The sequence below is a fragment of the Phocoena phocoena genome, chromosome 10, assembly GCF_963924675.1.
Source record: "Phocoena phocoena chromosome 10, mPhoPho1.1, whole genome shotgun sequence".
Lineage (NCBI taxonomy): Eukaryota > Metazoa > Chordata > Mammalia > Artiodactyla > Phocoenidae > Phocoena > Phocoena phocoena.
Window position 1 is genome coordinate 21,121,472 of NC_089228.1, and position 20,809 is coordinate 21,142,280.

Here is a 20,809-nt window from a genome sequence, read left to right on the forward strand (position 1 = left end):
GTTAGTATTTGCCTTATGTATTGAGGTGCTCCTATGTTGGGTGCATAAATATTTACAATTGTTATATCTTCTTCTTGGATCGATCACTTGATCATTATGTAGTGTCCTTCTTTGTCTCTTTTAATAGTCCTTATTTTAAAGTCTATTTTGTCTGATATGAGAATTGCTACTCCAGCTTTCTTTTGGTTTCCATTTGCATGGAATATCTTTTTCCATCCCCTTACTTTCAGTCTGTATGTGTCTCTAGGTCTGAAGTGGGTCTCTTGTAGACAGCATATATAAGGGTCTTGTTTTTGTATCCATTCAGCCAATCTGTGTCTTTTGGTGGGAGTATTTAGTCCATTTACATTTAAGGTAATTATCGATATGTATGTTCCTATTCCCATTTTCTATATTGTTTTGGGTTCGTTATTATAGGTCGTTCCTTCTCTTGTGTTTCTTGTCTAGAGAAGTTCCTTTAGCATTTGTTGTAAAGCTGGTTTGGTGTTGCTGAACTCTCTCAGCTTTTGCTTGTCTGTAAAGGTTTTAATTTCTCCATCAAATCTGAATGAGATCCTTGCTGGGTAGAGTAGTCTTGGTTGCAGGTTTTTCTCCTTCAGCACTTTCAGTATGTCCTGCCACTCCCTTCTGGCTTGTAGGGTTTCTGCTGAGAGATCAGCTGTTAACCTTATGGGGATTCCCTCGTGTGTTATTTGTTGTTTTTCCCTTGCTGCTTTTAATATGCTTTCTTTGTATTTAATTTTTGACAGTTTGATTAATATGTGTCTTGGCGTATTTCTCCTTGTATTTATCCTGTATGGGACTCTCTGTGCTTCCTGGACTTGATTAACTATTTCCTTTCCCATATTAGGGAAGTTTTCAACGATAATCTCTTCAAATATTTTCTCAGTCCCTTTCTTTTTCTCTTCTTCTTCTGGAACCCCTATAATTCGAATGTTGGTGCGTTTAATGTTGTCCAAGAGGTCTCTGAGACTGTCCTCAGTTCTTTTCATTCTTTTTTCTTTATTCTGCTCTGCAGTAGTTATTTCCACTATTTTATCTTCCAGGTCACTTACCCGTTCTTCTGCCTCAGTTATTCTGCTATTGATCCCATCTAGAGTACTTTTAATTTCATTTATTGCGCTGTTCATCGTTGCTTGTTTCATCTTTATTTCTTCTAGGTCCTTGTTAACTGTTTCTTGCATTTTGTCCATTCTACTTCCAAGATTTCGGATCATCCTTACTATCATCATTCTGAATTCTTTTTCAGGTAGACTGCCTATTTCCTCTTCATTTGTTAGGTCTGGTGGGTTTTTATCTTGCTCCTTCATCTGCTGTGTGTTTTTTTGTCTTCTCATTTTGCTTATCTTACTGTGTTTGGGGTCTCCTTTTTGCAGGCTGCACGTTCGTAGTTGCCGTTGTTTTTGATGTCTGTCTCCAGTGGCTAAGGTTGTTTCAGTGGGTTGTGTAGGCTTCCTGGTGGAGGGGACTAGTGCCTGTGTTGTGGTGGATGAGGCTGGATCTTGTCTCTCTAGTGGGCAGGTTCACGTCTGGTGGTGTGTTTTGGGGTGTCTGTGGCCTTATTATGATTTTAGGCAGCCTCTCTGCTAATGGGTGGGGTTGTGTTCCTCTTTTGCTAGTTGTTTGGCATAGGTTGTCCAGCACTGTGGCTTGCTGGTCGTTGAGTGAAGCTGGGTGCTGGTGTTAAGATGGAGGTCTCTGGGAGATTTCCGCCGTTTAATATTATGTGGAGTTGGGAGGTCTCTTGTTGACCAGTGTCCTGAAGTTGGCTCTCCTACCTCAGAGGCAGAGCCCTGACTCCTGGCTGGAGCACCAAGAGCCTTTCATCCACAGGTCTCAGAGTAAAAGGGAGAAAAAGTAGAGAGAATTAGTAGAAGTATGAGGAAAGAAAGAAGGAAAGGAGGAAAGGAAGGAAGGAAGAAAGAAGCAAAGAAGGAAAGAAAGGAGGGAGGGAGGAAGGAAGGAAGGAAGGAGGGAAAGAAGGAAAAAAGAGAGAAAGAAAGAAGATACAGTAAAAATAAAATAAAGTATAATATAGTTATTGAATTTAAAAAATATTTAGAAAAAAAAAAAGGGACGGATAGAACCTTAGGACAAATGTTGGAAGCAAAGCTATAGAGAGAAAATCTTACACAGCAGCATACACATACACCTTCACAAAAAGAGGTAAAGGGGAAAAATCATAAATCTTGCTCTCAGAGACCACCTCCTCAATTTGGGGTGATTCGTTGTCTAAAGGAGGGAAGGAAGGAAGGAAAGAAAGAAAGAAAGAACGAAGGTAAAGTATAATAAAGTTATTACAATTAAAATTAATTATTAAGAAAAAAAAATTTTTTTAAAACCATGGACGGATAGAGCCCTAGGACAAATGGTGGAAGCAAGAGTATACAGACAAGATCTCACACAGAAGCATACACGCACACATTCACAAAAAGAGGAAAAGGGAAAAAAATCACAGATCTCGCTCCTAAATTCCACCCCTTCAATTTGGGATCACTCCCTGTCTATTCAGGTATTCCATAGATGCAGGGCACATCAAGTTGATTGTGGAGCTTTAATCCGCTGCTTCTGTGGCTGCTGGGAGAGATTTCCCTTTCTCTTCTTTGTTCTCACAGCTCACAGGAGCTCTGCTTTGGATTTGACCCTGCCTGTGCGTGTAGGTCGGCCGGAGGGCGTCTGTTTTTTCGCTCAGACAGGACGGGGTTAAAGGAGCCGCTGATTCGGGGCCTCCGGCTCATTCAGGCCGGGGGTTGGGGGATGGGGGAAGGAGGGGCACTGCGTGCGGAGCGGGCCTGCGGCGGCAGAGGCGGCGTGACGTTGCGGCAGAGGCCGGCGTGACGTTGCACCAGCCTGAGGCCCGCCGTGCGTTCTTCCGGGGAAGTTGTCCCTGGATCCCGAGAACCTGGCAGTGGCGGGCTGCACAGGCTCCGCGGAAGAGGGGTGTGGAGAGTGACCTGTGCTCGCACACAGGCCCCTTGGTGGCGGCAGCAGCAGCCTTAGCGTCTCCCGCCCGTCTCTGGGGTTCGCGCTTTTAGCCGCGGCTCGCGCCCATGTCTGGAGTTCCTTTAAGCAGCGCTCTTAAACCCCTCGCCTCGCGCACCAGGAAACAGAGGGAAGAAAAAGTCTCTTGCCTCTTCGGCAGGTGCAGGCTTTTCCCCGAACTCCCTCCCGGCTAGTCGTGATGCACTAACCCCTTCAGGCTATGTTCAAGCCGCCAACCGCAGTCCTCTCCCTGCGCTCCGACCGAAGCCCGAGCTTCAGCTCCCAGCCCCGCCTGCCCCGGCGGGTGAGCAGACAAGCCTCTCGGGCTGGTGAGTGCCGGTCGGCGCCGGTCGGCACCGATCCTCTGTGCGGGAATCTCCCCTCTTTGACCTCCGCACCCGTCGCTGTGCACTACTCCGCGCTCCCGAAGCTCCCCCCTCCGCCTCCCGCAGTCTCCGCCCGCGGAGGGGCTTCCTAGTGTGTGGAAACTTTTCCTCCTTCACAGCTCCCTCCCACTGGTGCAGGTGCCGTCCTTATTCTTTTGTCTCTGTTTTTTCTTTTTTTCTTTTGCCCTACTCAGGTACGTGGGGAGTTTCTTGCCTTTTGGGAGGTCTGAGGTCCTCTGCCAGCCTTCAGTAGGTGTTCTGTAGGAGTTGTTCCACGTGTAGATGTATTTCTGGTGTATCCGTGGAGAGGAAGGCGATCTCCGCGTCTTACTCTTCCGCCATCTTCAAGGTCCCCCCCCAAAGAAACTTTTAAAAACTAATTTACCCACACCCACTCTCTCTCTCTGTACATCCAACCATTTACCTGTCCATCTATCATCTACCATCTATTTGTCATCTATTTTTTCAACCCATACTAGAAGCACATGTCATTTGCCTTTCTGGCGTGTTACACATGCTTAAGAGGCCTAAGGAGGAGGTTTGAAAAGCTACCTTTATATTTTTCTAAAAGAAGAAATGGAATGGAAGACTGCCATTTCATAATTAAGGAGGCCTAATATTAATGTTTTACAATATAGATTCATTGGGAAATAGACCAAGTTACCCATTTCAGCTAAACCTGTTGAATTGGCCACAAATAGTTACAATTTAAATTTACTAAGGACACATGCAATATATGCCCTACAAGTACAGTTTACCTCCCAGCTGAAGTGAAGTCAGTAAGTATTTCATGGGTGTTGGACACCAACCAAGATTGTTTGGTTCACTCCTGGGAGAGACCAAAATAGGGCTCAATGCATGACATGGCAAAGAGTTGGGGGACTATGGAGAGGTGGTCCCAGCTTGAATCCTGGTAGCACCACTAAGAGGGTAGGTGGCCTTAAGCAGTAATCTCCCAATTTCAGTCCTCACCTGTGAAGTGAGGTAATAATACCTCCTCATAAGGTTGTCCTGAGGATTCAACGAATTAATGTATGTCAGCCTCTTGGAACAGATAGCTAGCACTTAAATGTTCTCGTTTTTATTGTTGTTATTGATAATATTCTTCCAAAATTCCCAAGAGGACTATTATACGATGTTCTCATTTATAAGAAGTACTTGGGCATAAATAACCACCATGATGGCATAAAAGGAGAATGTTGGTGAAAACATTTTAAATGTGGTATATACCCTATTGGAAAAAAATGATAAACAGGAGGCCCAATCAAATGGAGGTACAGTAGTCCTAAAAATAAAAGTATCATTGCATATTTACTCCTAGATGCAAAAAGCATCTAGGATGTTAGGCTAGGATACTAACTTTAGCAGTGCTTCTTTATTCAGAAGATTCATTTTAACATCATGACCGTAACTTTCTCTTCTTTCTCATGATTCATCCTTTTCTCCCTCTAATCATCCTTGATTATCTTGCAAGCACCTTGCACTTTTTGGGTGTTTTTAATATGACTAGTTTTTCTTCAGGACACTCCACTGCTACAAATTCAAATTATAATCGTAAATTAGTGCCAGGGTACATTTAAGCAATTAGAATGCTGTAATTAAATTCTGCTGTGTATGTAATCTAATAGTGCATACAGGTAAGTACAAAAGTAGAGAGCTGGGTTCTCAGTGTCTACTGACAGTTATTCATCTGTTCTCCAATTGTCTCACCTCCTATTTATCACATGTGGGTGCCTTGGAACCTCCATGCTTATTAGTGGAACCTGACCTATTTAGGCTCCCCGTCTTGCATCGCTTAACGACTTGGCTGTGGATCACCACACCTCTCATTTTCAGAGCAGTCTCATAAACATTCACTCCCTTGCTTTGCAACCATGTTGGTGCAAGAATTTATTACAAGGATTCAGATACTGGCAGAATGGAGGAACCAGTGTCTCTGATATTTGGCCACGTGACAATACCATTCTTCCTGGGATCAAAAGAAATAAAGCAGAGCCTCCAGATCTCAGAATAGGGGCGAAGTCAAAAGACTTGGGTGGAGGAAGACTCACAGTTCTGATGATATTTTTGTAGCATCATCTGGTAGAACCTTGTTATCAAAAGGTTTGGTATTTTTTTTAAAGTATAGATTAATTCATTTAAAAATATTTATTGAATGTCCACCATGTGCTACACTAGTGCTGTGTGCACAATGGTGACTTGGATCTCTGCCCATGTGGAGTGTAGAGTTTTATGAGATTAATATCATATTGTCTTAATAATTAGCTTTTGAGTTAGTTTGGTATTTGTTTGTTTGTTTGTTTTCCTTTTCTGGTCCGGGATCCATCTAGGATCACACACTGGTTTTAGTTGTCATGACTCTATAGTCGCCATAATGGGAAACAGATGTCCAGTCTTTCCTTGGCTTTTCTTACATTGGTATTTTTTAAGAGTATAGGCCTTTTGCCTTGTAGAAGGTCTCTCAATTTGTGAAATATGGATTTGTCTAATTCAGTGATTCCAGACATGTATTGTGTTGGCCACATCTTAGAATCATTAGGGAACTTGGTGAAACTACAGAGACCCACAACCTGCCCCGTTTCACCCTATACCACTTCAGTGAGTCTGGGTCTCTCTATTCTTCAGTTGCTATAGGGTAACTCTGCTATACACAGACGTTTCAGAGCCACTAGTCTAATATAATTTCCTTGTGGCAAGAATACTACATAAGAGATGTTGGGTCTTCCTCAGTGTGTCTCACAGGGAGGCTTGCAACGTTAGTAAGCTTTGTTTTTGGTTAAGGTGGTATCTACCAGATTTCTCTTCATCTTTTCCACTTTGTAATTAACAACTTGTCTGGAGTCAACACTTTGAGACTCTTTGACCATCCTGTTTCCCAACAGTCTTTGATCCAATGGTCTTGGTCTCCAGTGGTGATCTTGGCTAAGCCAGTTAGTACTGTGGTTAGTACTGTGGTATATGGTGATTGTAAATGGTGATTTGCTAATTCTATCACCTTCAACGTTTCTTAGCATTCATGGGTAAAGAATAATTTTCCCTTCTTCTCCATCTTTTTAAAAAATGGTTTTTATTATCAACATGGACTCATGGATTTCTTTTTATTCAATATATTATAATCCCTTCTCTCATTCATTTTGATGCTCTAAAGGCTCCCAGTACCATAGCCTTGGAATCAGCCAGTTTTCCTTTCAGTGGAGAATGCTATCTAGAAACCAAGGTCTGGTTTCTATGTAAACTAGTTGGAACCTCATCCCAAGAACAAAAATATGCACCACCTGTCCACCAAAAAACAACATGCATTGCACAAACCATACCTGGGCTCCACCTTGAGAAAAGATGATCTGATTCATTTTCCCTTCTTTCTCATTTCCATGTCTGTATATTCACTTATATTATCCTCCCACAACCAAACACTAATTCATAAACTTTCTCTTTGTTCCCGTGTTCATTGTGATCAAGTTTCTGAGAAGCCGTCTGTCCAGATACTTGATCCTACTGCTTATATCTTTGAAACTGTGATACACACCCACAAAACACCTGTACTTGTTTGCTCTTCTTGTAATGCTTTTTAGTTTTTGAAAGCATCTTTTTTTTTTTTTTTTTTGCGGTACGCGGGCCTCTCACTGTTGTGGCCCCTCCCGTTCCGGAGCACAGGCTCCGGAAGCGCAGGCTCAGTGGCCATGGCTCACGGGCCCAGCCACTCCGCGGCATGTGGGATCTTCCCGGACCGGGGCATGAACCCGTGTCCCCTGCATCGGCAGGCGGACTCTCATCCACTGTGCCACCAGGGAAGCCCTGAAAGCATCTTTATAGCTCATTTTTCTTTTTTTCCTCAAAACTCCGTGAAGTTGGGGGACAGATATATTATTTTCCTTTTACATTTTTAGAAAGTGATGCCAGAAAAGTAAAAGATTTTTTGATAAAAAAAAAAAAAGATTTTTTGATAAGTTTGCATATATATATATTCTTGCATATATATATATATATATATAAATATATATATCCTTGATCCCTAGGTACTATGCTAACAGTTCCCATAGCTGATAAAGCCTGAGCTATGTTCTCATAGTTTAGAAAGCTAGAATTCCTTATTCTGAGTTGAAAATCAAGGCAAATCAACTGTATAGTGAATCGAGAAACGTAAGAAGCATTCCCTTTTTAAAAAGGAAAGATAATAATACACCCATCGACATTTTCCTTCACTACTCTTTTAGTTGATATTCTACACATGTTTTGAGTACCTGCTGTGTGCCAAGTGGTCCTGGAGATATAGCTAGGGTCAAAATAGGTAAAAACCCATGCCCTAAGGAGCTTACCTATTAGGCAGAGGTGATGGTAGATAGGGATAAAGACGATAAAGAAGATAAATAAGGTTATACTGCATTAGAAGGTACAAACAGGGTCACCAAATACAGTTGCACAGGTTGCACACTGCCCGACTCTGTGCCCAATGGTACCATGGAGATCTTGGAGCTAAGCAACTTAGGATGAAACTGACATTAAGTAAGATGGGAAAGGCTGAGGGAAGATCAGTGGTTCTGTGTTTTGGGGCTTTTTTCTTAACTTTATATTGAATGAAGTATACACCTGGAAAAGTGTATATAATGTAATTGTGCAGGTCATGGTAAGTGCTTTATATTTTATACTTTATGCTCTAAACAACTCAGTAAATTCACAGATTGAACACATCTGTGCAAGTAGTATCACTGTCAAGGAAACAAAACATTACCAGCACCTGAGAAGCCCCTAGCATGTTCTTCCAGTCATTAATCCCCCCACTACCATGACTTTTAATAGTACTTATTAGTTTGGGCTGACTTTGTATTTTATAGAACTGAAGTTATACAGTATATGCTTTTTTAATATATGGCTTCTTTTGCTCAAATTATGTTTTTGAGATTCATTCATGTTGTTGTGTGTCGTTACAGCCAGCTTATTCATTTTCCCTGCTGAATGGTAGTCCAGAGTATGAGTATACCACAGTTGGGCATTTGGGTAGCTTTGCAGTATTTGGTTATTATAAGTAGTGCTGCCATGAGGATCCAAGTGCCTGCCCTTTAGTGGACATCTGTAAACATATCTATTAGGTGTATACCTAGGAGCAAAATTGCTGGGTCATAGTGCATGTGTATGTTACACTTTAGTGGACCTTGCCAAAAAGTTAGTCCAGAAGTAACTTAAGTTGGTCCACCAGCAGTGTATGGGAGGAGTGCTGTTTTGATGTGTTAAGTAACATGTCTACTTTATTCAGTGCAATCAGTTATACCACCATACATTGAAAAGAACTGCACCAAAATATTTGGAGACGATTTTGCTAGGTGCCTAGGAAATGGAAATAAACTAACTAAGGTTTATTGGCGTTATTGGCTTTGGTGAAGAAGTTGAATACAAGTTAAATACACTAAAAATAATATCCTACACAATGATAACCAGATTAACAGAATGAAAAAGGGGCCTATTTATGTTGGAAAATACAAAAAAAACGATTACTAATCCTAAACCAGGATGTGTGTGATCTTCATGGTATATCATAAAACTTTATGATCGCTGTAGAGCAATTTCAGTAGATACTTATTATGGTTTCAAAGAGGAAGGCAAATTACTATATCTTTTTAAAAACTTGACAAGATTATTTTTTAAATTTCTTTAAAAACATAAATGGAAAAGAATGGCAAATATTATTATGGAAAGTTAAAGCCTTTGTCATATCAGATACTGAGACATATTATAAAGGAAGAATGATTAAATGTTATGGAACTACACAAAAATTGAACCGAGTCCCAGAACAAAGTAGAGAACCATATATATAATGGTATATAAGGATGTAAGAAGCAGCATGGTAAACAGTGCAGAGAGAATAACATTGAGAGTCTTTGGGGGCTACCCTTCATGGTAAGTGCTTTATATTTTATACTTTATGCTCTAAACAACTCAGTAAATTCAATATTATCATTCCCCATTTTGCAGAGGAGGAACTGAGTGAGTTTCAGAAAAAATTACTTACTCAGGGCCCCATAGATTCTTCCAATGTGGGAGGGCCAAGTCCAATCTGACTTCACAGGAGGAGAGAGCACATCAGAGGGGATGAGATTGAAGGACACAATTTCTGCCCCATAAACAAGACAAAGCGTTAATATTGGTAACTCAAGTTGAACATAAACTCTCAAGTAGATAAGTGAACAAAGGGTCATTTCACAGATAGGCGATAGCAAATAATAGGCAATTGCAAGGGAAATACTCAAGTTGGTTAGTAATCAAAAAACTGCAAACTGAAACAATTTTGCAGTATTATTTTGTACCTTTCTTATTAGCAAAAATATTTTTTTTGATATGATGTGGTTTATAAACATATATACCTTTCCCTAAGATGAAAAATTAATAAGCATATTTGATATCTTGATTCAGGTGATGGTTATATGAGTATATACACACATCAAAGTCATCAAGCTGCACAGTAAGAGTTGTGCATTTTACTGTATATACATCAATAAAAAGGAAAAAAACACTAAAATATGTTAACTGATGAAATCAGAATTATTTGTGAGAAAATAAAGGTGGAAATAATTAGATGCTGCCAAGGTTAAGCTTAGTATAAAACATTCAGCATGGAACTCCCCTGGTGGTCCAGTGATTAGGAATCTTCCTTCCAATGCAGGGGATGCAGGTTCGATCCTTGGTCTGGGATCTAAGATCCCACATGCCGTGGGGCAACTAAGCCCGCATGCCGCAACTAAGACCCGACACAGCCAAATAAATAAATAAATATTAAAAAAAAAATTCAGCATGGTGAGTATAAAGCATTTAGCCCACAAATTTGAAATTCAGCTTCTCTTAAGAGCCAAAGCTCAGAGGAAGTTATGATCACTTACATAACGCACAGTGGTCATTAAGGTAAAAACAAAGCAGCTGCTCGAAGGAACACAGTCATCATTGGTCCTAAAAATCAGAAACTGCTCCCATGTGTCCTTGTAAAGGGATATTATATGAGGTAATGAACTATGTCCTGAACAACACACCTAAAGTTATTAAAATAAAGAGTTTCTGAGGGTTGTTTCTTACGTTGTTTCTCAACATAAGTCAGGGGAGTGATGCCAGAACACAGTTTCTAAAAAGCAGTTTTGGGCTTCCCTGGTGGCACAGTGGTTAAGAATCCACCTGCGGGGCTTCCCTGGTGGCACAGTGGTTAAGAACCCGCCTGCCAATGCGGAGGACATGGGTTCGATCCCTGGTCTAGGAAGATCCCACATGCCGTGGAGCAGCTAAGCCCGTGCGCCACAACTACTGAGCCTGTGCTCTAGAGCCCACGAGCCACAACTACTAAAGCCCATGCGCCTAGAGCCTGTGCTCTGCAACAAGAGAAGCCACCACAATGAGAAGCCTGTGCACTGCAATGAAGAGTAGCCCCCGCTTGCCGCAACTAGAGAAAGCCTGCGTGCAGCAACAAAGACCCAAAGCAGCCAAAAATAAATTTAAAAATAAAATAAATAAATCATACCAAAAAAGGAGTTTTACCTCGGGAAACCTTATGGCTCAGTTTTGTAGGTTTCTGATGATTCTAGCTTAATCCAAGAATAAACTTAGTGAATCTAGAGCGATGGTTCTCAATTGGGGTGCCAAAAGGAACCCTTTGGCCATCTCTGGAGACATTTTTGGTTGTCACAGCTGGTGAGGAGGCTGCTACTAGACTCTAGTGAGCAGAGGCCAGGAATGCTGTTTAATACCCTATAGTGCACAGGACAGCCCCTCCCCCCACTAAGGAATTACCTAACTCAAAATATCAACTGTACTGAGGTTGCAGAATGCTACTCTGAAAGAACAAACGTGTAGTATTCACTGAGACCATCCTCCATAAATATTGCCTCTCACAACTAGCTTGGATGGAAAAGGAGAAAGTACCGGCTTATTTACATAGGGGGAGGAGGGAGTGCAGGTGTAGTAATTATGGCCTGGCCTTCTAGGGGCATGATAACCCCTAGAAAATAGGAAATTGCCCAGGGAAGTATGTTTCTATGGCCTAGCAAGAGCTGCCTTGTTAGATGGTAGGTAGGTATTAAGTGTTGATGCGGCCTCTCCCCCAGCCGAATTGTATAAAAACTAGTCAGCCCATAGCTCTGGGCTTCTCTGGCCTGGCAGAGTCTTCCTTCCATGTAGGTGTGTCCACAGAAGGTATTAGAGAGGCTCCCGGGAGCTGTATCAACTCACTCATTTGTGTCCTTATCCCATTGGTTCTTTGCACTGTTTGCAGGCTCACTGGTAAACTAAGGTGAGAGCATAGAAGCGGCATCCAAGGCCTCATTCTCGACAATTTTTGAACTTTAACCAGACTTTGAAGTCTGGCCCAGCTCAGCAGTGGACACAGTTGACTACCAATGTTAAGAAGCCCCTTTCTGTCCATCTGTAGTCACTGATTCTCTCTGGTTCACATCTTCCCAATGTCACCTCCAGAGGGAGAGAGCTTTCTTCCCTTAGTTCTAATTTGGAAAATCCCTAGGAAGGTCTTTGAACCCTCTTCCATCACTTGCCCACAGAAGGATGATTGTATTTCCATTAGATCCAGTAAGGAGAGAAGCAATTCTCCAAAAGAATGGGATATTCTGTTCAGAAAGGGGGTTGGGGTACGAGGCAGTCGAGACAAATAGATATCCAACCCTCCCGGAAAATACATCAATTTTTTAACAAACTTTTTATTTTGAAATAATTTCAAACTTACAAAAGAGTTGCAAGAATAGCACACACACACACACACACACACACACAAAATGTATGTCTATCAAACCAAATTCACCGGTTGTTGACATTTTCCACATTTGTACTGGTGCTCTCTCTATCTCCCCCACCTCCAAATGTGTGAACCATTTGAGAGTAAGTTACACTGTTTACCCCTAAATGTTTCACGGTATCTTTCTTAGGATAACGGACATCTCTTACAGACCCATATGACAATGATCACATTCAGAACATTTAACATTGAGCCTATACTATTGCCTAATATGCAATCCAGTTGTATCAGTAGTGCCTTTATAACAACTTTCCCTCTTGATCCAGGATAACACACTGCATTTAGCTGTTATAACTCTTTAGTCTCCTTTGCTTTCAAACAGTTCCTCAGCCTTCCTCTGGCATTCATCACACAGACATTTTCGAAGAGTATGGGCCAGATTTTTGTCTCAGGGTTTCTCATGATTAGATCTAGTGATGTATTTTTGGCAGGAATACTACCCAGCGGTGTGCTAGAAGCAGTTAGTACCATCTATGAGAGCCAGTTGTCACATCTCTTCCCAGCTCCATGTTCTGTAATATCATACTGGTTGCTTGAAGTCAGCCATGGTGGGAATGTTCACACCATGGAAATCAACAAATGCTACACATCAGAGCTTGTACCCCCTCCCCCATTTCTGGTTGTGAAGCATTTACATTTAGCAGCACAGCACTGTATGTAGATGAAGTTACGTCCTTCTCAGAACGTATCAGAAGGCACATGATGCTGGTCTTCCCAGTTACTGGTGACATCTCATCCCTTGGTTAAGTTGGTATCTGTCAGGTTTCACCATTGAAAAGTTACCATTTCCCCTTTGTAATTAATTCTCCCCTATAGAGAGATCCTTTGTGATTATGTAAATATTCTGTTTCTCATCTAACTTTCACCCAATAGCTTTTACTTATTGAAAAGTACTGCCTGAATCAATTAGTACTATGCCTGTTGCAAATTGTAATTTTTTTATCTCTTTTATTTCTTCTACATTTATTTGTTGCTGTTCTGCAGGTCATTTTTGTTTTGTTTTTTTGGTAGACTTAACCCTTAAATAGATGATTAGTAGTAGACTTGGAAACAAACAGAGGTTTCTCAACGTTTTGTCAAGTAGTTCTCCATCTGAAGTATTTGTGACCAAGTTATGAATGTTCGTAGCTATAGTGCAGAATAAGTTTCCATGGAGTACTATCAATACAGAAAATGCAGAATGCGTCTTCAGAAATAGTTTTCCCATTCTATGTGAGCGTGTATGTTTGATGGTGACATACTATCCTACCAACAGTGGAGGTGGCATTTGGAGTCATTTTTCTGATCTTACCTGATTCCAGTTTTTACCAAAAGCATGCCTTTAGGACATTCCTGGTGAGATTTGCACTGGCGTTAACTAAAGCACGGTGAGGTCGAAAGAGTCCAGGGTCAACATGTGCTGTGGGATTGAGTAGTCCACTTCTTGCCCCTGGCCCTCAGTGCCATCATCTGTAAAATCATAGGAGTCGTATTTTCACAAAAGTCCCTTTCAAGTTCTAAAACTTCCTTTTATTCTGCTTTCCTACTTGGGAGTCAAAACCCAGAGTCCACCTCGTTAGCATGATGTCTTGGTCAACTGAGCCGACCAGTCAAGGACCAAAAGTGAGATGTCGAAGGTGGAGCCTGAACCCAGTGACCTCGTGATTGGATCCATAATCCTGTTAAATGAGCTTTGGGACTATAGCACCAGCACTTGATAACTGTTTCACGTTACCTCTGTGCATTCAGCCACATCCCCTGCTTCACTCCTCTGCTTCTCTTTGTTTATCCTTGACAATCATGGAAACCCACTGAAGGATCCCATTACCTCTGCCTTTGAGGTGATCCCTTTCTCAAGTGTTAGCTTTCCCAGTACCTATAAGGTTACCTCGGTTGCCATGGTTGTAAGTAAAGGAAATGTTCTATCCAAGAGCAGACTGCAGTTTCTAAAGAAGTTTTACCCTTCAGACATGAAACTCCAGAGTTCTGTACAAGTCTTAATTAAATTTCACCATATGAAATCGCTGAGAACCAGGCAAAATAGTATTTTCTTGATGAATCCATTGTTTGGTGAACTCCACGCACAAGTCAGGTAACCTTGGCAGTCAGTTTTAGAACTTAAAATATGTTGCCTTGTATTTCCAGAACAGTGGTTAACTGAAAGGTGAGGTGGGGCCTAAGATGTGTAAAAGAATGTGGGGCTTTGCCAAACCACTCATTTTCCTCTCTTTCTGGAACGAGATTTCTCAAAGGCCCTACTGTTCCGTCCCACCATTGCCTTCCTCCACCAGAATTGTGTCGGGGCCACTGGTGTAGGTGAAAAAGTCCACAGGCAAGCTTCGTATTTGCCTGCCCTCTCCCCTGGAGCTGTCTGAGCCTGGTACTTTTCATGCGTTAGCTCCTCATTTCAGCATTTTTAATATTTGATGACCCTTCCAATGTAGAGAAATATTTGGCAACTTCCTTGAGAGTATCTGTTTGAGGTCTTTTAATTTACTAAACTGAAAAGTTGGTGTCTAAAATATTGTTCCAGTGACTCATCTAAGGTTCTGAGGACGCAAAGGGGTCCCAGGGTGTCAGAGGCGTTGGCAATAATTTTCAATATACTTTATACATCTGCAGTTTTTTAAAAAAAAAATTTGATCTAACGCACTTCGCCTCTTCTCTCTGATTTTAAGACAGATTTGACTTTAACGAGTTCAGGTCTAATTTAAACTCAAACATGTTCTTGAGTTCCCCTGTGAAGCCCTCACCCCCATGCCCCACATGAGTTTCTATTTCTTTGAAGATAAGGAATTTAGCTTTTCTAAAATTTAATCTCGATCAACACCCACCTCACCTGTTGGATTAACTGCTTCATCATCTTTCACCAGATTAGAAAACGACTGTCTCTTGCCTGAAAGACAGAGGGCAATTGATTTCTGCAATCAACCTGGCTTCTCTTTGATTTTATAATCTGTTTCTAGAGATTATAGGCGAGCTTTGAATTCCAAGGCTCTGGGCCTGTCAGCTTTTGAAGCGAAAAACTTTGAAGCAGATCCACTGCCTCAGGTTTCAGAAGGGATACTTAGTTGTTGGAGGATGAAATATAAGGGAAACACAGGTAATTATCACTGTTGACATTGTAATATCCCAGGTTTGGGGTTTGTTTATTTTATTTTATGGCTTCTAAAAAAATTATTGTTATTAGTTTTGGGGGTTTTTTTTGTTGTTCTTGTTGTTTTTTTGAGAAGCCCGATCAAATCACTTGGCCACTTGAGAGAAAAGCATAAACCTTCCAGAAATTCTCACTGAGCTAACTGCTTCTATAAACCTACCTAGTGTGCATTTACTTTAAAACTACTTAATTACTCACCACTGATGCACTTGGTATAATTAGAAAACTCTCCAGCTCAGATTTAACAGGTAGAAAGGAGAAAGAAAAAAAAAGTGTAGGGCAATTTCCAGACCCATGTTCTTAAACACTATGCACTTTCAAGTACTAATTATATAGGATTTATGCAAGGAGGGGGTTATATGGTATTGTTTTAGCATGTGTTAATGCTTATAAGCTAGCATCTCACCAAAAAAAAATTTTTTTTAATAAAGACCCTGCTCTACTACTCAATGTTGTAATTTATCACATAATGCAAGAATGGTATTTACATATGTCATCACATTTAACAAAATAAATGAAGGTGCATGTGAGTGTTATTGATAGAGGCAATACCCTGACACAGTTATGCATCCGTACCAGGCAACTGAAGAAGTATTCCTGTTAGTGACAGCCTCAAACTCATATTTTTCTTTGGGATCTTAAAGGCTTTAAAAATAAAATAGTGGAGGGCTTCCCTTGTGGCGCAATGGTTAAGAATCCATCTGCCAATGCAGGGGACATGGGTTCAGTCCCTGGTCCAGTAAGATCCCACATTACGTGGAGCAACTAAGCCTGTGCACCACAACTACTGAGCCTGTGCTCTAGAGCCTGTGTGTCACAACTACTGAAGCCCGTGCGCCTAGAGCCCGTGCTCCGCAGCAAGAGAAGCCACCGCAATGAGAAGCCTGCGCACCGCAATGAAGAGTAGCCTCCGTTTGCCGCAACTAGAGAAAGCCTGCGCACAGCAACGAAGACCCAACGCAGCCAAAAATAAATAAATAAAATAATTTTTTTTAATAAATAAAATTTTTTAAAATAAATAAATAAATAAAGTGGTGGTGGGGAGGGTCGAGTGAGTACCAGATTTCCTTCTGGGAATGAAAATGTTAAAAAATAGAAAAAATAAAATAAAATCATGGGGAAATGATAAATTAGGGTTCATCAAACTTCAGTATAAAGCAACAGAATTTTTATCTCAAGCATTTTCTGTAACTGGTTCTTTTTTTTAATTTTTAATTAATTTATTTGTTTTTGGCTGCATTGGGTCTTCATTGATGTGCGTGGGCTTTCTCTAGTTGCGGCGAGCAGGGGTCTACTCTTCGTTGCGGTGCGCGGGCTTCTCATTGCGGTGGCTTCTCTTGTTGAGGAGCACGGGCTCTAGGCACGCGGGCTCAGTAGTTGTGGCTCACGGGCTTAGTTGCTCCGCGGCGTGCGGGATCTTCCTGGACCAGGGATCGAACCCGTGTCCCCTGCGTTGGCAGGCAGATTCTTATCCACTGCGCCAGGGAAGCCTTGTAACCTGTTCTGAAGGCTTACATTTTCTCTACAAGAGTATAAATATTAATTCAATAATGTCTCATTGACACAGAAGTAGAACTTATATCTTTTATAATATTTGCATTGTGTGTGTACCAAAATAACTGCTATGACACAGGAAAACACTGAGCAAACTAATCTAAGAAAATCAGAGCTTCAAAATGAACTTGGAGAGGTAAAAATTATTCATTTAGAAGCTGTCTGAATTTTCAGTTTCAAAGTCATGTGTGTTCCTTCCAGAATACTGCTCTCAAAACACAATTTCCCACAGCTAATTAAAGTGCTGGCGCGCGCGCCCTCTCTCTCCCTCTCTCTCTCTCTCTCTCTCTCTCTCTCTCTCTCTCTCTCTCTCTCTCTCTCTCTCTCTCTCTTTCTCTCTCTCTCTCACACACACACACACACACACACACACACACACAATGTGGCTTCCCCTTAACCCTGGATACGTCTCTCCACGCCCCCCTCCCTTCCCCCTGCAATGGTATGATCTGCGTTCAATCCTAAACTGAAGGTACCAAGCTGTGACAGCTTCCCCAACTCCACAGCCATTTGCTACGACCTAGGGCAGCCTGTGTTCAGTGATGCTTTCCTTTTCCACCGACAGGGGCAAATCGAAGTAGACAGCGAAACTATCTTCAGGTTAGCGGCGCTTATTTTACAGGTAAGAACTGATAAACTGCCTCTTACCCGCTCCTTTTGTTTGTTGGGTTTTGTGAACTGCCTGCACTTCTGAAACTTTTGCATGGGCCAGTGGCTGACGGCTTTTTAAAGCCTCCTGGTTGTTTGCCGGTATAAGATGTGAGCCACTGTTTTCTGTTTTAGTGTAGATTGCATGAGCGAGAGAGTGATATGTCTCAGAAGAAAATGAAACTTAGACTTCGCTGAGGAAGAAGAGTTAAGACCGTATTGCTGGCAAAGAGCTCCAGGTGGCTTGAATTTGGGAGGCTGCAGTTGTTACAACAGCTGTAATTTGCATTTAAATTTAGTAACTTTTGTATACTTTTTCTTGAGGTGGAGTTAAAGAGCCCTTTAATTCTTAAAGGCACACATAGCTGAAAAAGCAGTGTGTTCCATGCTGGTTTAAAAAAAGAAAACAAATGGCATGTGTTGATTTACCTGTGTCATGGTTTAAACTGTCTGGGGCCAGACTAAAAAGTGTGCTGCTCCGAAGGACAGGCGTTTATCTCGTGATCTTCAAAACATTAAAGGAGAAATAATCATCTATGCTTTTTCGGATAGATTTGTCTCTTCTGTTAAAAACAAGAAATAATTATTGGGTAATAGCGATTTCTTAAATGCCACATTCTTCTCCAGGGTCACATGTATGGAAGGTGTTATTTGTGAAAAAGTTTTCAAAACAAAACTCAGCATTTTAAGAGGGGAAAGTGATCAGGAGTACAGTTCTTTTAGCTTAATCACCATCAATACAAATTGATCATCTATATTTGTTTTTTATTTCAGGAAGCCAAAGGGGATTACACCAGGTATGGTTCCTTTTCGAATATTACTATGCAAAATAACTCTAGCTGAATCTTTTAATGCTATTTTAAATAACAATGGATGCAAAGCAAAAGAAAGTATATCCCCAGGCGAGAGACTGAGGTCTCTTTCCTCTTCAAATAGAGACCTATTCTTTTTGTGAATGAATCCGGGAATGAAGCTTTGCAAGCCAGAGTGACAGCAGATTGTACTCAGAAGTCCTCCAAAGTTCTATTTTCCATCGCCTGTTAGCAAGATGAAGAAATCTATAAAAAACTTGGGTAGCCCGTGCTGATTTTTTACATTTATAATAATCCTGTGTTTAAAGAATTATACCGTAAGCACAAAAAGATTAAATCCATCAGCTGCTTAGTTAAGGGATTAATAGGGGCTTTCTTTTTGCAGCTGCCCTAAAGGGGCCTCACCCTTCATATATTTGACCTAACAGTTGTATTGTTGCCACCGAGGCACTTACTGGTTCTAACTGCCTAACTGGCCAAATCGTCAGAGAGTGTTTATATTTGAATTCACCCTCTATCTGCTCCATTCTGTTCTTTTAATGCAATAGTTGCGTTGGGGTAGTAGAAGGGGTTAAAGGTGGAGGCAAGACCTCCAATTCGAAGCAGCTCACAGGCCAACGACCCACAAAGCCTCGCCTCTACAGTGTTAATGTTCCACTGCTGGTAAACCTTACCTGTAGATTATTTACAGATCAACTAGTACTCATTCCCAGCCAAGGCTTTGACTAGTGCGCTCCTGAACAGGCTGATAACCAGGTAATGCCTTCCAGGCTTGAAAACGTCCACTCATGGAGTCACGCTTCACCTCAGAAACTCCAAGCACTTTCCACATCTGCCCATTTAATGCGGTAGAATGACCGAGGCTCCCACTTAACAGGCCATGATCCACTCACCACACTCTCCTTTTAGCTCTGTTTTGTGCTATATTATTTTTTTTTAAATTTTAGGTTAGGAAATATGCTTTGAAGGAATCATAAAGATCAATGAACACCAAACTTTTTTTAATTAAAAGAAAATGTCAGAGCATGAAAAGAGGATAAATTAGTCTCTAGGTCATTAACATCAAGAGCGGCTGTGTTCTCCACTGTTGTCTTCCCTGGAGGAGCCATGTTTCCTAGGAAGATCAGATATGTGAGGAATTCCATCGTGTAGGGGGTGAGTCTGAAGTTGATTTATAAATGAGGGCTTCTGAGCCAACAGCTCAGCCTCTGCTGTCTGTGAACCGCTAACCCTTCCTCCCCCACTTTCTCCCGGTCAAGCGTGTGATGGACACCCTCTGAGCTTCATTTCCTCATCAGGAAAATGGCACCTCCTTCATAGGTCTGTTGTGAGATTAATTGTATGTAAACATTGCCCAGGGCGGTATCTGGCATGTAGCAAGCTCTCTATACACTTTGGCTATTATTATTAACTATTATAGTATCATTATTGCCCTCATCATTATCATCCTGTCCCATCTCTTGGCAACCTCTGAAGAGGCTTTTGAGATGTAGGAGGGTCTGAAGAAGCTGTAATCACGTGTCAGGGGAAAGAATCAAAGAGAAAGACTGATTCCACAAAGCTTCCTTAGGGAAGATCGCTTGCCTATGGCAGGAGAAGGCTTAGAAGGAACGGTCCTTGGGTAGTACAGACGTTTTAGCCCTAAGATTTCAAGGTTGGTGAGTCAGTCTGGCCAAGCACAGACCAATCCTTTCCCTTAATTTCAGTGTGTTCCTGGTGGTTTCCTGAGTGATTACTAGACTAAAGAAATGGAGGACACTGTTTTGGAATTGTCTAAACCACACTGAGTAGTAGAAGGAGCTTGGGACTAGGAATCAAGAAACTAGCACCGTGACCCTGAATGCCCTCTGTCCGTCCTCAGCCTCGGTTTTCTCATCTGTAAATTGGGATTAAGGAAAATGGGACTTGGCAGGGTAGTTTTGAGGCTACGAATGGTGTTTAAGGACTTTGTAGATTACAGTTTGTTTTACGAGCATTCGTTATTGCTGATGAGGGTGAAAGAAAGAATAGGAAATGTGAACTTTTGTTATTGGGTATATAATGAAGCAGAATTCTGGTTGACTGTCACCGCCCCTTCCCTATCTGATCTCCTCCTCCCCTGAATGGAGAGGGTATATTTTTCCTCCAAAGTTCTGTTATAAAACTAATTTAAGAAAATCAGGCCAAAAATTTAAAAATACCATGCAGCGGTGTGGTGTAGTGATCCGAGTAAAGACGCTAGAACCAGAAAGCCTCACCCAAATCCCAGGTCTGCCACTTATTACCTGTATAATCTTGAACAAGTTATTTAAACTCACCAAGCCTCAGTTTCCTCATCTGTAAAATGGGATTATACTAACAGTATATACCCCACAGAATTGCTATGATGACTAAATGAATTAATATATACAAAGTACTTAGAACGGTTCCTGCAGTCTCCACTTTCATATTCCATCAAATTGATGGACATAATTTATCACTCCCCTGTTGTCTTAAATATGAATTGTTTCCCATTTTTTGCTGATATAAATAA

The 20,809-nt window shown here is 41.3% G+C and overlaps 1 protein-coding gene across 1 annotated transcript in view; it reads left to right on the plus strand.

Moving 5' to 3' along the window:
* FRMD4B (FERM domain containing 4B) overlaps positions 1 to 20,809 on the plus strand; it is a 189,134-nt gene that overhangs the window by 102,054 nt on the left and 66,271 nt on the right. The window contains exons 6-7 of the mRNA XM_065884864.1: positions 17,403 to 17,459; positions 18,260 to 18,282. Of these exons, the coding sequence (XP_065740936.1) occupies positions 17,403 to 17,459; positions 18,260 to 18,282 (80 nt within the window). The remainder of the gene's footprint in view (positions 1 to 17,402; positions 17,460 to 18,259; positions 18,283 to 20,809) is intronic.